Source organism: Bufo gargarizans, chromosome 4, assembly GCF_014858855.1.
Source record: "Bufo gargarizans isolate SCDJY-AF-19 chromosome 4, ASM1485885v1, whole genome shotgun sequence".
Classification (NCBI taxonomy): Eukaryota; Metazoa; Chordata; class Amphibia; order Anura; family Bufonidae; genus Bufo; species Bufo gargarizans.
This window is the reverse complement of record NC_058083.1, coordinates 236,526,332-236,542,664: the sequence shown is the minus strand read 5'-3', so window position 1 is coordinate 236,542,664 and position 16,333 is coordinate 236,526,332. Positions and strand designations below refer to the sequence as shown.

The 16,333-nt window shown below is 41.6% G+C and overlaps 1 protein-coding gene across 17 annotated transcripts in view; it reads left to right on the top strand.

Annotated features, from left to right (window-relative positions):
* Positions 1–16,333, top strand: part of DST (dystonin) — a 566,706-nt gene that overhangs the window by 312,731 nt on the left and 237,642 nt on the right. For all 17 annotated transcript variants that reach the window (XM_044290838.1, XM_044290839.1, XM_044290836.1 and 14 more), the window contains 9 exons: positions 606–758; positions 3,504–3,658; positions 5,733–5,859; positions 6,370–6,553; positions 7,188–7,345; positions 8,213–8,391; positions 10,843–10,981; positions 11,468–11,661; positions 15,807–15,966. In XM_044290838.1, coding sequence (XP_044146773.1) covers positions 606–758; positions 3,504–3,658; positions 5,733–5,859; positions 6,370–6,553; positions 7,188–7,345; positions 8,213–8,391; positions 10,843–10,981; positions 11,468–11,661; positions 15,807–15,966 — 1,449 coding nt within the window. The remainder of the gene's footprint in view (positions 1–605; positions 759–3,503; positions 3,659–5,732; positions 5,860–6,369; positions 6,554–7,187; positions 7,346–8,212; positions 8,392–10,842; positions 10,982–11,467; positions 11,662–15,806; positions 15,967–16,333) is intronic.

The window sequence follows — 16,333 nt, the reverse complement described above, 5'->3', positions numbered from 1 at the left end:
GATGCTGGAAAATGCGGCTCTGGAAGACTTGGTTACACCATGAGATGTGTGCAGTTCTTCTTGTCATGTGGAGTCTGCAGAAGAACAGATGATAAAATGTATTCATATTGTCTAGAGAAGTGCCTAAACACCCCTGATTAATTTCACAATGTCTATGGGATTTCATCAAATCAAGACCTGTTGGGAATCTGTGAATAATTATCAGAGTAGTATAGTGGCAGCAAAGTGGATGAGATTTTGAGAAATCTGCAAGGAAATTGCCATGTGATATGAATCCGGGGGTCGTCAATTTATAGTGGGAATTTTAATTGTGAATTTCACCCTTGGCAATGCATAGGGTGAAGTCCAAAACAAAATCCCCACATAAAATATGCAGATTTTGCTGCAGGTTTTGCTTTAAATTCCGCAGCCAACCCGCAGAAATGTTTCTTTCCTGCCAGTGTATTTTCCCTGTGGATGTAGGCTGGATGGAGAATTTAGAAGTAGTGTATTTATCTTGCTCTGACATTCTTTTTGCTAATAAAAAACCAAGGAGCCTCCTGAACCATCCAGCAGCAGATGTGATCTAGCAGTATGAACACTATTTTTTTTCTTTAATCATGCAGGAAGAAAAGGAGCAGCTTTTGCAGTACAAAAGCACAATTGCCAGCCTTGTTGGAAAAGCAAAGACAGTAGTTCAATTAAAGCCAAGGAACCCTGACAATCCACTGAAAGCATCTATTCCGATTCGAGCCATATGTGACTACAGACAAATTGAGGTCAGTGTATGAGCCAATGGACAGTGTGAACCCTTGCTTAGTGTCCTATTAGCCAGGCAGATATATTCTCTTTAACAAGTGGCATGTGGATTTAGTGGGTTTGCAATCACAAGACATTCAATCACACAAAACAAGAATTGCTATATATTCTGCTAGTTGCTGGTCTCCCCCTAAAGCATTTACACAGCTAATGGCTAGCGAAGGGATGGGACGGCAGCTAATAATAATTTTTCATTCAGGCAGATATGTACAAACCTTGAAAAAATGAAGTCACAGAAGTCACATTATGCTAGATGAGAAAAAGTTCCACAGCAAACGGAAAGGCATTCTCTTCATTAGAAAGGCCCCTTAAAGGCTATGTACACCTTTGGGGGCATATTTTATTATTGCATTATACTTATTTTGAGCTAAGGCTACTTTCACACTAGCGTTTGGTGCGGATCCGTCATGGATCTGCACAGACGGATCCGTTCAGATAATACAACTGTCTGCATCCGTTCAGAACGGATCCGTTTGTATTATCTTTAACATAGCCAAGACGGATCAGTCTTGAACACCACTGAAAGTCAATAGAGGAACGGATCCGTTTTCTATTGTGCCAGATTGTGTCAAACAAAAAAAGGATCCGTCCCCATTGACTTACATTGTGTGTCAGAACGGATCAGTTTGGCTCAGTTTCATCAGACGGACACCAAAACGCTGCAAGCAGCGTTTTGGTGTCCGCCTCCAAAGCGGAATGGAGACGGAACGGAGGCAAACTGAGACAAACTGATGCATTCTGAGCGGATCCTTATCTATTCAGAATGCATTAGGGCAAAACTGATTCGTTTTGGACCGCTTGTGAGAGCCCTGGATGGATCTCACAAACGGAAAGCCAAAAACCAGTGTGAAAGTAGCCTAAAAATCATTTTTTTATTGGTGTTTATTAACAATATGGAATCCTTTTTCCTGTACAGAGCTGTCATACTCTACTAGCTGCCTGTGTATTTCTTGTCCTTTCCGTCATCTGAGGAACAGAAGGACTTTTTATCTCTGCTCTCTCACATTATAAACACTCATTATAGCTCAATCCTTATCTAAGGCTGAGTTCACATCAGCGTTCAGTCTTTATGTTCTCCTGCTCTGTTATAGGAGCAGGAAAACAGAAAGGACGGATTCGGCACATAACTGAGCCGAAGGGAGCCTACGGACCCCATAGACTATAATAATGGGGTCAGTTAGGTTTCCGCTCAGAAAATGATTTTAGAGAGGAGACAAAAGTTGTGCGCGCAGGACTAGGCTCTGTTCAGCTCAGTTATCTGTCCTTTCCGTTCTCCTGCTCCTATAACAGAGCAGGAGAACGGAAAGGCTGAACTCAGCCTTAGTGATAAGAATGTAGCTTAAAGAGGACCTTTCATCTGGGAAAAAATTGTGAACTAAGTATCATGATATATACAGCGGCGCACAGTGATCTCACTGCACTTACTCTTATCCCTGGGCGCCGCTCCATTCTCCTGCTATGCCCTCCGTTATGTTTGGTCACTTGCTTACAGTAGGAGGAGACTGCCCTTATTCTCCTGGGCGTCTCCTTCTCCTAGTCTGTAGCGCTGGCCAATCACAGCGCAGAGCTCACAGCCTGGGAGGTAAAAAACTCCCAGGCTGTGAGCTCTGCGCTGCGATTAGCCAGCGCTACAGCCTAGGAGAAGGAGACGCCCAGGAGAACAAGGGCAGTAGGTCTCCTCCTACTATAACCAAGTCCCCTAAGTCTCCCCCTACTATAACCCAGTGACCGAACATACCGGTGTGCTGTCTGCATCCGTAGTATCGTTCTGCTGCCTCGCAAAGATGATAGCGTATGTCCTATTCTTGTCCGCAATAGGCATTTCTATCATAGGGCTGGCCACACACTGCCGGTAACCGGACCCGGAATTTGCCGACCGCAAAACACTTATGGTTGTGTGAATGGACCCTTAGAGTGGCTGTACATTTTTCAATTGTGCTGGTCACTAACTGAGATTGCATGGCAGCACCCTTTTTATTTGAAAAATCGTTGAGCAATTGCATTTGCACACAGTGATTTGCTGATCTTACAATCAACAATTTAAAAATCTAAGATTTCATTTAAAGCAAACCTGTGCCCGTCAAAATGAAGTGCAATTATAGAGCAGGAATAGCTGAGCAGATTGATGTTTATTTTATGGGAAAGGATTCAATAAAACCTGTAATTTATGCGTTTAAATCTCTGCTCTTTTTAGGAGTCATGTGGGCGGTCCTCCTCAGAGATTGACAGCCTCCGCTGTATGTGTAGTCATGTACAGTTAGCTGTCAGTCACTGATTGTCACCGCCCACTTGACTCCTATGCATAAAAATCAGCAGTTTAAATGTATAAAGTTTTATTGAATGTTTTCCTGTAAAACTGTCTATCAGTCTGCTCAGCTCCTCTTGCTCTACAACATGCTGCCTGCAGATTGCACTGCATTTTCATGGTGACAGGTTCCCTTTAATATAATTGCTCTTACACCTTAAGATGATTGTAATCTACTATTAAAATTAATTAAAACAATGTTGGATTATACACATTATAGAAGCAAGGCCCTCCATTGTAAAAATGAAGCCACCTTTTGCATACCGATGTGCATATATTATCATTGTAGTAGTGGTGCTCTCACCCTTCTATAACTCTTCTATAAAATGTTCTTGTCAGATTGAAATACAGTTAATGCTCTATAATCAATAATGTACATTTTTCCAATCTTTACATGCAGATAACTATTTACAAAGACGATGAATGTGTACTAGCAAGCAATTCACACCGTGCAAAGTGGAAGGTGATCAGTCCGACTGGCAATGAAGCCATGGTCCCATCTGTGTGCTTTACAGTGCCACCACCAAACAAAGAAGCTGTTGAGTCCGCGAACAGGTGCTGTCCACTAACAGTCAATGTAAAACCTGAAAAGATATTGATAATGATAAAAGAGTATTAGAATAATTTAGCAGACTCTCTAACTCCTGCTCAACTTTAGTTAAAGGGGTTTTCTGAGAATCTATCTGATCAGTGGGGATCTGACACCCGGGACCCCTGCCGATCAGCTGTTTGAGAAAGCAGCAGCGCTGTTAGTAATGCCGCAGCCTTCTCTCTGCTCACCAAGCACCGTGCCGTACATTGTATAGTGGCTGTGCTTGGTATCACTGCTCAGCCACATTCACTTCAATGTTCCTAGGCCTTATGACCAAAGAACGTGACGTCACATGGCCTAGGAAAAGGCTGTGGCACTACTACGAGCTCCGCTGCCTTCTCAGCTGATCGACGGGATGACTTAGGCCTCTTTCACACTACAGTATGTTGAATTCAGTGTTTTGCGTTCCGTTTTTCACGGATCCGTTGTTCCGTTTTTTGCTTCCGTTGTGGTTCCGTTTCCGTTCCGTTGTTCCGTTCCGTTTTTCCGTATGGCAAATACAGTATACAATAATTTCATATTAAAAATTGGGCTGGGCATAACATTTTCAATAGATGGTTCCGCAAAAAACGGAACGGATACGGAAGACATACGGATGCATTTCCGTATGTGTTCCGTTTTTTTTGCGGAACCATTGACTTGAATGGAGCCACGGACTGTGATTTGCGGCCAAATATAGGACATGTTCTATCTTTTCAACGGAACGGAAAAACGGAAATACGGAAACGGAATGCATACGGAACACATTCCGTTTTTTTGCGGAACCATTGAAATGAATGGTTCCGTATACGGACCGTATACGGAACGCAAAAAACGGACCGTATACGGAACGCAAAATACTGTAGTGTGAAAGAGGCCTTAGGCCTCTTTCACACGACAGTATGTCCATTTCAGTGTTTTGCGGTCCGTTTTTCACGGATCCGTTGTTCCGTTTTTTTGCTTCCGTTGTGGTTCCGTTTCCGTTCCGTTGTTCCGTTCCGTTTTTCCGTATGGCAAATACAGTATACAGTAATTTCATATAAAAAATTGGGCTGGGCATAACATTTTCAATAGATGGTTCCGCAAAAAACGGAACGGATACGGAAGACATACGGATGCATTTCCGTATGCATTCCGTTTTTTTGCGGACCCATAGACTTTAATGGAGTCACGGAACGTGATTTGCGGCCAAATATAGGACATGTTCTATCTTTCAACGGAACGGAAAAACGGAAATACGGAAACGGAATGCATACGGAACACATTCCGTTTTTTTTGCGGAACCATTGAAATGAATGGTTCCGTATACGGACCGTATACGGACCGCAAAAAACGGCCCGCAAAACGGAAAAAAAAAAACGGTCGTGTGAAAGAGGCCTTATTGAGAGAATAAGTCATCAGTAAAAAATATAACATGCTGGCTGCAGCATCCACTAAATAAAGCTCAGGAGCTAACTGCACCTGTCTCCATTTTAAGAGGACATATCGCCAAGCAGAGGAACAGACTACTGGAATTACCGCATCTGGCAAAGCTGGACACCACCGCATCCCTATTCACTATAATGGGATCCAAAGGGGATCAGGCAGAAATGCCAGCTTTGTGCTGGGCAAACACTCCTGTATGCAGTGGCTGTGGTCAGTGGGGTCCGGCAGTGTACAGTGGTGTCTGGCTTTGCCAGATATGATAATTATGGTAGTTTTTTCCTCTTTACCATGATGCCTAAGCAAAGATGTGACCATAGCCTTAGTCACTTATTTGATAAGGGGAATGGTAAACCCAGTTGTCAAATTATAATTACATTTACTGGAGGAGTAACCAAGGAATGCCACAAGAATTCTAAGAAAAGACAATGACATGGATACGCGGTGTCTGAGCTGCAGGCATCTTGTTGTAGAGCAGCAGGAGCTGAGCAGACTCATATAGCTGAGTAACATATCAGTGTCATTACTAAATTACTAATATAGTGAAAGTATAGATTTTAATGCTGTTATCTGCATTTCTGAATCAGTTTAGCAACTCTGTTATAAATTGACATAATTTTTCAATATTTTCTGCAGGATTGAGCAAATGTATCAAAGTGTATTATCTCTTTGGCACGAATCCCATGTCAACATGAAGAGCATAGTGTCTTGGCATTTCCTAATGAATGAAATTGAAGCCATCCGAGCTACCAAGGTTTCTTCAGTATGTATTTTTCTTTTTTTTTAAAGTTTATGATCAATTAATGGAAAAGTAATGGATCAATTAATGGAAAAGCAAAATGGAAAGTGAATGAACAAAAAAGAAACATCGATTAAATCAATATTTGTTGTGATCAGCTTTTGCATTAAAAAAAGCATCAGTCCTTCCAGGTACACATGCACACAGTTTGTAGGGACTCAGCGGGGAGGCTGTTCCAAACATCTTGGAGAACTGACCAAAGAGCTGTTGTGGATATTACACTGCATTTTCGGGGTGACAGGCTCTCATTCATCTTCTGCTAATCTGACAAAAGCGTTGGCTTAGTCTGTGGACGCTGTTCAGACTCACTGTAACACTATTGTTGCTGTATTTGCATCGGCAGCTATTGCTAGTTATATCGAAATAATGTAACCATTTAAAACCATTAAAACCCGTTTCTTCATAACTATTAACATCATCATTACAAATGTATGAGGTATAAGAATAATGTAAGTGTATACATCTTTGTTGCAGATTAAAACCTTGCTTCCTGGAGAACATCAGCAGGTTCTGGGCAATCTGAAAACTCGGTTTGATGAATTCTTGGAAGACAGCCAGGAGTCAAAGATGTTTTCTGTGTCTGATATAGGACAGCTAGAGAGAGAGGTCAATGTCTGCAAACTATACTATGAGGAGCTTCTAAAATCTGCCGAGAGAGGTGAATATAAATGACATTGAAAACCAAACAAAATTTGTATTTATTCATTTAAAGGGGTTATTCCTGTGATTAATGTAAAACATCAGACCTCATATTGTACATGGTAGTCTCTTTCTTACAAAGCTAGAAGCAGTCCTATACCTTACATGATTCCACAGCTCCCCCATTCATTGCTCCATTTGCTCAGCTAGATTTATTTAAAGGGAACCTGTCACCGGGATTTGGGGTATAGAGCTGAGGACATGGGTTGCTAGATGGCCGCTAGCACATCCGCAATACCCAGTCCCCATAGCTCTGTGTGCTTTTATTGTGTAAAAACGATTTGATGCATGTGCAAATTAAACTGAGATGAGTCTTCTTAGTCTTCTACCAATGTTCTTCTTATTAATAGTTATGGTTAATTCTAGAATGCTGAGACAGGTGAGAAATTGGGTATGGAGTACAAAGTTTAATAATGTTGTTACCGAATTGGTATGTCGTTGGACTTTCCATTGACACCTAGACACCATTGACACAGCTAGAGACTCTTGCAGGATGACACAAGCAAGATGGAACAAAGTGGATCACCAATGAGCTTTAAATTCAGAAAATAATTAGTATTAAAGCTAACAATGTTAAATCAATTTCTCAACAGAGGAACAAGAAGAATCTGTTTACAATCTGTATACCTCTGAGATCAGAAACTTCCGTCTTCGGCTGGAAAGCTGTGAGGAACGGCTTATTCGGCAAATCAGAACACTGCTAGACAGGGATGATCTGCATGAAAGCGCACTGAGAATCTCTGAACAAGAGGTAGGCCATGCTGACCATGTTGACTTTCTCCATTGAGGTCCCATGGGAACTGTGGTAAAGCCATGTTTTACCGCAACCAAATGACACCTTGAAGCCAAGGCTTTAAGATTTGGCATCCTTTTTAAAGTGGCACAACAAATGATAGATTCATGGACAAGAGTAACCCCACTGTTTTCTCTGTAGTCATCTGTAGTGTGCCTTCTATGTCATACAGTTTACAAGCTGGCGGATCTTACTTAAAGCTGTAAATCTTCCATATACTTTATTAATCTTTTATGCTCCCTTGTTTAGATAAAGATGGCAGGCCCTCGTGACCTTTCAAAGCATCTGTTCTACTTCCTAGGAATCTATATTGAGCATGAGCTCCTATTAGAACAGGCAGGCTATTAGTGTCAAAAGATGCATAAATCACAAGCCACTAACCGTGTATTCAGATACTATAGCGGTAAAGCAGAAGCTTTGCAAAAAATTACACAAACTGCTTATTAAAGGATTTACAGCCAGAACTAAGATCTGCCTGCTTGTAAATGTCACATGAAATGGGAAGAACACTTTAATTGTGAATCACTTACAGCATGGAATCCCACTCAGTGCCTTTTAGAATGTGGTGTACAGAATTCTTCTTATATCAGGCTATATTCACATTATGTTTATGATTTGCACGTAGCGTTTACACTTGGAAAAGCCCGAAGCTAAGCATACCCATAGGGCTCCATTCGCTCAATGGAGGCCAACGCAATGTCTTTATGGTCTCTGTCAGACATGCATGAGTTTTGGATCCCCACAGGGGAAAATAATATTTCTTCTGACGTTAGTAGGAAACTGTTGGTTTCTTGAATGAAGTAAAGCACTTTTTTGCCCACACAGAAATTAAAGAAGGACTTGGACCACCTGAAAGTAGATTTATCAGCAATTTCAGATAAATGTGAGGAGTTCTTCAGCCAAGCTGCTGCCTCTCCATCAATTGAGGCTCTACGAACTGAACTCAATGTTGTTGTCCAGGCTATGAGTCAAGTCTACTCTATGTCATCCATTTACCTAGAAAAGTATGTGGATTTACTTATGGTTCTACTGTCATTTTTTCCTCATAATTATCACAAAACATGAAATATTCTAAAGTTCTTCCTGGGATACGGTTTTTATAGTTGTATATTTTTGCCATTAACGTTTCTTTTTGTGTTTTACTGTAATTATCTACACTTAATACTTTACATACGACTGTGATGGTGGTGAGATTGATAATCACACTGTCTTTATTGACCTATTAAAAGTTTCACTGAAGTACATTTTTTTGGGGGAAAAACAGAACCTTATAGAAGAGTCTCGAGAACTATCTCCACAACTATATAGATCATAAATATCACCCTTAAATACTATTTAGCATTTTTATTTTTTTGCTAGCAGTCCAAAAGTCTCAGTAGATTAATTTAGCATTCAAGTACACAATTGTAGGCAGTCTTATTTGTAGTCCTCTGGGTGCATGGAAAATAGCTGGAAAGATTCAAATATGAAGAAAGAAATATCCAGCACTCCAGTGAGTGGTATAAAATCTTCTATACTTGATTTCAAAACATCAACATGGATACATCTTCAATATCTTTTCTTATGCTTTTCATACAATCTTATTCATGCTATGACTAAGATTTTATGATCGAAACTTGTAAGAAAATATTTACCTTTATGATGTGTGTAGAAAAATGGTAATCTCTCTTATTACGAGACACAAAAAAAGACTCTTGCAGGTTCGATACTCTAATATGGCTTACAATTATAGAAGCAGTTATGTTACATAGCACGCTTTTGAGACAACTCTTCTTCAGGTATAGTATAACAAAGTGTCTGAACAAATAATATTCACAGACCATCCCTTGTTATGTTTACCACAATCTCCAACCTCCAAATGTGATTATTAGGAGTTCATTGCCATGTAAGGCTACTTTCACACTCCCGTTTGGTGCGGATCTGGATCATGGATCTGCACAAACGCTTCCATTCAGATAATACAGCCACATGCATCCATTCAGAACGGATCCGTTTGTATTATCTGTAGCCAAAACGGATCTGTCTTGAACACCATTGAAAGTCAATAGGGGAAGGGAACGTTTTCTATTGTGCCATATTGTGTCAGTGAAAACGGATCCGTCCCCATTGACTGACTTTGTGTGTGATCAGTTTGCCTCCGCATCGTCAGGCGGACACCAAAACGCTGCAAGCTGCGTTTTGGTGTCCTCCTCCAAAGCGGAATGGAGGCTGAACGGAGGCAAACTGATGCATTCTGAGCAGATCCTTTTCTATTCAGAATGCATTAGGACAAAACTGATCCGTTTTGGACCGCTTGCGAGAGCCCTGAAACGGATCTCACAAACGGAAACCGAAACACCAGTGTGAAAGTAGCCTATCACACAAAAAGGAACTTAGCCCTGTAATGTACGGAGATGTAAGACCCATTCCCATGTAATGACCACTGACAGGATATGGATTCCCAACACACACCATAATCTACATCCAATGTTCTGTATCTGATTCTGTGCTCTAAATGTCCTGTCCAGGATCTCTATGTTGGATGAAGGATGAGGTCCCATCACCGCACAAATAGAAAAAGACACAATTTCCTGTGGCCAACCATTTTTGTATCCCAGAACATATGAAAGTAGCCATATTAGAAGGAAATTTCAAATCTCAAAGAGCCAAGAGAATTTGGAAATATAATTTATGACACTCTTTGACACAGGACTGAATTTGCCCAAAGGATTTATGTCATGCTCATGCTGAAAGATCTAAAGAAGATCTAAAGACTCTGCTCCAGAGACAGACTCTGCTCCAGCTCTTTGAGATAATATCATTTAGAAGGAATTAAACTTTCACATGGCTTATTTATAAGCTTTTTAAATGGGGTATTTCGGTTGTTAAACGTTAGCCCATAGCCACTGAATAGGGGTTAGCTATTAGATCGGTGGGGGTCCTACTGCTGGGACCCCATCAATCACGAGAACGGGTACACTATACCCCTTCAGAGTGCCCTGAAACAAAAGAAGCGGCACATTGGTCATGTGAACATTCATTTCTATGGGAGTTCCAGAGACAGTGATGGTAAAGTGATGGAAACTATGAACAGACCTCATTATAGATCAGTGGGTCTGTCAGGCACCATTGGTGAAGTATCCAGCACTGCATTGTGGTTTCTGTTTTAAAGATATTATTCTGTATAACATGGGAACACAGCCTAAGAAAAAACTGATTTACAAACTGTTTAAAAATTACTATTGTGCACACTTCTACACTTTATATAGGCATTTTTTTTTATTCTTAGAGGTGCACTTAATGCTTTATTAGTTTCTCTTCTCCTAGCTGTGCTGACATGTCAAGCCCACTAATAGCCTAAAAAACAGGATCCTCTACTCTTCTTTCTTGGTAGCCAATGGCTGTACTGATACTTTATTTCTCTTTGTTTGTAGCACTGCAAATGTTCCTTACTATTCTGCTTTTATCACATACAGATTAAAGACTATAAATCTAGTGCTCAAGAATACTCAAGGAGCGGAGAGCCTAGTGAAAGCATATGAGACCAAACTATGTGAAGAAGATGTCATTACAGCTGATAGAAACACAATTGATAGACTGATTGCCACCTTGAAGGTAAAGCATCTTTATATGTGACATAGTGTTTACTTCTGCTTAATATATTGCACTCTGCACTCTCCTGGATTTCTACCTATGGTACATTTTGACACTTAAGGGGAATTTATCTTTCTCCCTATGTCCTTTGTGCAGTTAAAAAGGTGCAAAACTACGGTTTTGCAACTTTTTAAATGCCATTGTGACTGTTTAAGTCGGCCCTGGCACTTTCGTCATTATTTATGCCAGAAACTGATGACTGAAATCTATGTCCGCTCTCAGATCCTGTAGATTTCAGTCTGAAACAGGTATTGCCAGAGGAGACATGTAATTTATGACAAGGCCTGCACCTTATCGTAAATTACATGCCTCCTCCGACACCGCGGGCTCTATCAAGACCAGTATAACTTACAGTTGTCTTGATAAATCAGGGCCTTAGTTATATTGTTTTTTGACTCTCCTTATTTTTCTGAGGATTACAGTGTTAATTTGTCAATTATAACATAGCAATGGAGAACGGAGGTGGATGAAAAAAGAGAAGTGTTTCATGAACTGGAAGATGAATTGCAGAAAGCCAAAAGCATCAGTGATCAAATGTTCAAAGTGCACAAGGAGCGGGATCTGGACTTTGATTGGCACAAAGAAAAGGCGGACCAGATTGCTGAGCGGTGGCAGAATGTACATTCTCAGATTGAAAACAGGTTTGTACACATTTAATTTGGTCAGAGGCTTTTACATTTTCATCTACATTTTAACCACCTCCGGACCGCCTAACGCAGATGTGCGGTCCGGAGGCGGCAGCCCTGCGCACGACGACGCATATACGCGTCATCTCGCGAGGGCCGGGATTTCCTGTGAACGCGCGCACACAGGCGCGCGCGCTCACAGGAACGGAAGGTAAGCGAGTGGATCTCCAGCCTGCCAGCGTCGATCGCTCGCTGGCAGGCTGAAGATCCAAATTTTTTAACCCCTAACAGGTATATTAGACGCTGTTTTGATAACAGCGTCTAATATACCTCCTACCTGGTCCTCTGGTGGTCCCTTTTGTTAGGATCGACCACCAGAGGACACAGGTAGGTCAGTAAAGTTGCACCAAACACTACACTACACTACACCCCCCCCCCGTCACTTATTAACCCTTTATGAACCCCTGATCACCCATGATCACCCCATATAAACTCCCTGATCACCCCCCTGTCATTGATCACCCCCCTGTCATTGATCACCCCCCTGTCAGGCTCCGTTCAGACGTCCGTATGATTTTTACGGATCCGCAAAACACATGCGGACGTCTGAATGGAGCCTTACAGGGGAGTGATCAATGACAGGCGGGTGATCACCCATGTACACTCCCTGATCACCCCCTGTCATTGATCACCCCCTGTCATTGATCACCCCCCTGTCATTGATCACCCCCCTGTAAGGCTCCATTCAGACGTCCGTATGATTTTTACGGATCCATGGATACATGGATCGGATCCGCAAAACACATGCGCACGTCTGAATGGAGCCTTACAGGGGGGTGATCAATGACAGGCGGGTGATCACCCATATACACTCCCTGATCACCCCCTGTCATTGATCACCCCCCTGTAAGGCTCCATTCAGACGTCCGCATGATTTTTACGGATCCATGGATACATGGATCGGATCCGCAAAACACATGCGGACGTCTGAATGGAGCCTTACAGGGGGTGATCAATGACAGGCGGGTGATCACCCATATACACTCCCTGATCACCCCCCTGTCATTGATCACCCCCCTGTAAGGCTCCATTCAGACGTCCGCATGTGTTTTGTGGATCCGATCCATGTATCCATGGATCCGTAAAAATCATGCGGACGTCTGAATGGAGCCTTACAGGGGGGGTGATCAGTGACAGGGGGATGATCACCCTGATCACCCCCTGTCATTGATCACCCCCCTGTAAGGCTCCATTCAGACGTCCGCATGTGTTTTGTGGATCCGATCCATGTATCCATTGACAGGGGGGTGATCACCCTGATCACCCCCTGTCATTGATAACCCCCCTGTAAGGCTCCATTCAGACGTCCGCATGTGTTTTGCGGATCCGATCCATGGATCCGTAAAAATTATACGGACGTCTGAATGGAGCCTTACCAGGGGGGTGATCAATGACAGGGGGGTGATCAGGGAGTCTATATGGGTGATCACCCCCCTGTCATTGATCACCCCCCTGTCATTGATCACCCCCCTGTAAGGCTCCATTCAGACATTTTTTTGGGCACAAGTTAGCGGAAATTTTTTGTTTGTTTTTGTTTTTTCTTACTAAGTTTCATATTCCACTAACTTGTGTCAAAAAATAAAATCTCACATGAACTCACCATACCCCTCATGGAATCCAAATGCGTAAACATTTTCAGACATTTATATTCCAGACTTCTTCTTACGCTTTAGGGCCCCTAAAAAGCCAGGGCAGTATAAATACCCCACATGTGACCCCATTTCGGAAAGAAGACACCCCAAGGTATTCGCTGAGGGGCATATTGAGTCCATGAAAGATTGAAATTTTTGTCCTAAGTTAGCGGAAAGTGAGACTTTGTGAGAAAAAAACAAAAAAAAATCAATATCCGCTAACTTATGCAAAAAAAAAAAAATTTCTAGGAACTCGCCAGGCCCCTCATTGAATACCTTGGGGTGTCTTCTTTCCAAAGTGGGGTCACATGTGGGGTATTTATACTGCCCTGGCTTTTTAGGGGCCCGAAAGTGTGAGAAGAAGTCTGGGATCCAAATGTCTAAAAATGCCCTCCTAAAAGGAATTTGGGCCCCTTTGCGCATCTAGGCTGCAAAAAAGTGTCACACATCTGGTATCGCCGTACTCAGGAGAAGTTGGGGAATGTGTTTTGGGGTGTCATTTTACATATACCCATGCTGGGTGAGAAAAATATCTTGGTCAAATGCCAACTTTGTATAAAAAAAATTGGAAAAGTTATCTTTTGCCAAGATATTTCTCTCACCCAGCATGGTTATATGTAAAATGACACCCCAAAACACATTCCCCAACTTCTCCTGAGTACGGCGATACCACATGTGTGACACTTTTTTGCAGCCTAGGTGGGCAAAGGGGCACATATTCCAAAGTGCACCTTTCGGATTTCACAGGCCATTTTTTACAGATTTGATTGCAAGGTACTTCTTACACATTTGGGCCCCTAAATTGCCAGGGCAGTATAACTACGCCACAAGTGACCCCATTTTGGAAAGAAGACACCCCAAGGTATTCCGTGAGGGGCACGGCGAGTTCCTAGAATTTTTATTTTTTGTCACAAGTTAGCGGAAAATGATGATTTTTCATTTTTTTTCTTTTTTCCTTACAAAGTCTCATATTCCACTAACTTGCGACAAAAAATAAAAAATTCTAGGAACTCGCCGTGCCCCTCACGGAATACCTTGGGGTGTCTTCTTACCAAAATGGGGTCACTTGTGGCGTAGTTATACTGCCCTGGCAATTTAGGGGCCCAAATGTGTAAGAAGTACCTTGCAATCAAAATGTGTAAAAAATGGCCTGCGAAATCCGAAAGGTGCACTTTGGAATATGTGCCCCTTTGCCCACCTTGGCTGCAAAAAAGTGTAACACATGTGGTATCGCCGTACTCAGGAAAAGTTGGGGAATGTGTTTTGGGGTGTCATTTTACATATACCCATGCTGGGTGAGAAAAATATCTTGGTCAAATGCCAACTTTGTATAAAAAAATTGGAAAAGTTGTCTTTTGCCAAGATATTTCTCTCACCCAGCATGGGTATATGTAAAATGACACCCCAAAACACATTCCCCAACTTCTCCTGAGTACGGCGATACCAGATGTGTGACACTTTTTTGCAGCCAAGGTGGGCAAAGGGGCACATATTCCAAAGTGCACCTTTCGGATTTCACCGGTCATTTTTTACACATTTCGATTGCAAAGTTCTTCTCACACATTTGGGCCCCTAAATTGCCAGGGCAGTATAACTACCCCACAAGTGACCCCATTTTGGAAAGAAGACACCCCAAGGTATACCGTGAGGGGCATGGCGAGTTCCTAGAATTTTTTATTTTTTGTCGCAAGTTAGTGGAATATGAGACTTTGTAAGAAAAAAATAAAAATAAAAAATCATCATCATTTTCCGCTAACTTGTGACAAAAAATAAAAAGTTCTATGAACTCACTATGCCCATCAGCGAATACCTTAGGGTGTCTACTTTCCGAAATGGGGTCATTTGTGGGGGTTTTCTACTGTTTGGGCATTGTAGAACCTCAGGAATCATGACAGGTGCTCAGAAAGTCAGAGCTGCTTCAAAAAGCGGAAATTCACATTTTTGTACCATAGTTTGTAAACGCTATAACTTTTACCCAAACCATTTTTTTTTTGCCCAAACATTTTTTTTTATCAAAGACATGTAGAACTATAAATTTAGCAAAAAATTTATATATGGATGTCGTTTTTGTTTGCAAAATTTTACAGCTGAAAGTGAAAAATGTCATTTTTTTGCAAAAAAATCGTTACATTTCGATTAATAACAAAAAAAGTAAAAATGTCAGCAGCAATAAAATACCACCAAATGAAAGCTCTATTAGTGAGAAGAAAAGGAGGTAAAATTCATTTGGGTGGTAAGTTGCATGACCGAGCGATAAACGGTGAAAGGAGTGTAGTGCAGAAGTGTAAAAAGTGCTCTGGTCATGAAGGGGGTTTCAGCTAGCGGGGCTGAAGTGGTTAAACAGAACACAATGCATAGTCATGTAGTCATATATTGAATGTTTTGCCTACGTTCTTGAGAGCTCACAGCCTATGTGAGCATATGTGAAACAGTGATACCATTTTGTACTATATCTTGCTCCTTTAATAGGTTAAGAGACCTGGATGGAATAAGCAAGTCTCTAAAATATTACAAAGAATCTTACTTGCCACTTGATTCCTGGATTAGGCAAATAGAGGATGGACAAAGTAAGTTGCAGGATGGCATCTCCGATAGTAAGGCCCTTTCCAAACTTTTGGACCAACAGAAGGTAACCTGAACTTCTATTAAAATTCCTGTATGTTTTTAGTTGTTATGTAATACCATTGTGTTCTGATTACCTAGTTGGCAGCTTTTATTCAAGAGTTACAACAATTTTTAGGAATTCTACATTTCTTCTCAAAATGCTACTACTATGATTAAGCCTTGCGGACTACCTGTTGACTACAAACATCTGGGTGGTCCACACTTAACTCTGTAATGGCATTCTCCAGTTAGCAGCTGCATGGAGATTGTGCAGTTGTGCTGTATATTGGCACAGTATATATCGATCAGGAGTGGCAGTGCTACTTCCTGCTCCGATCCTATAGCAATCATGTGATTAGTATTTGGCATTATGCTAGGTTTTAGGAAGCCCA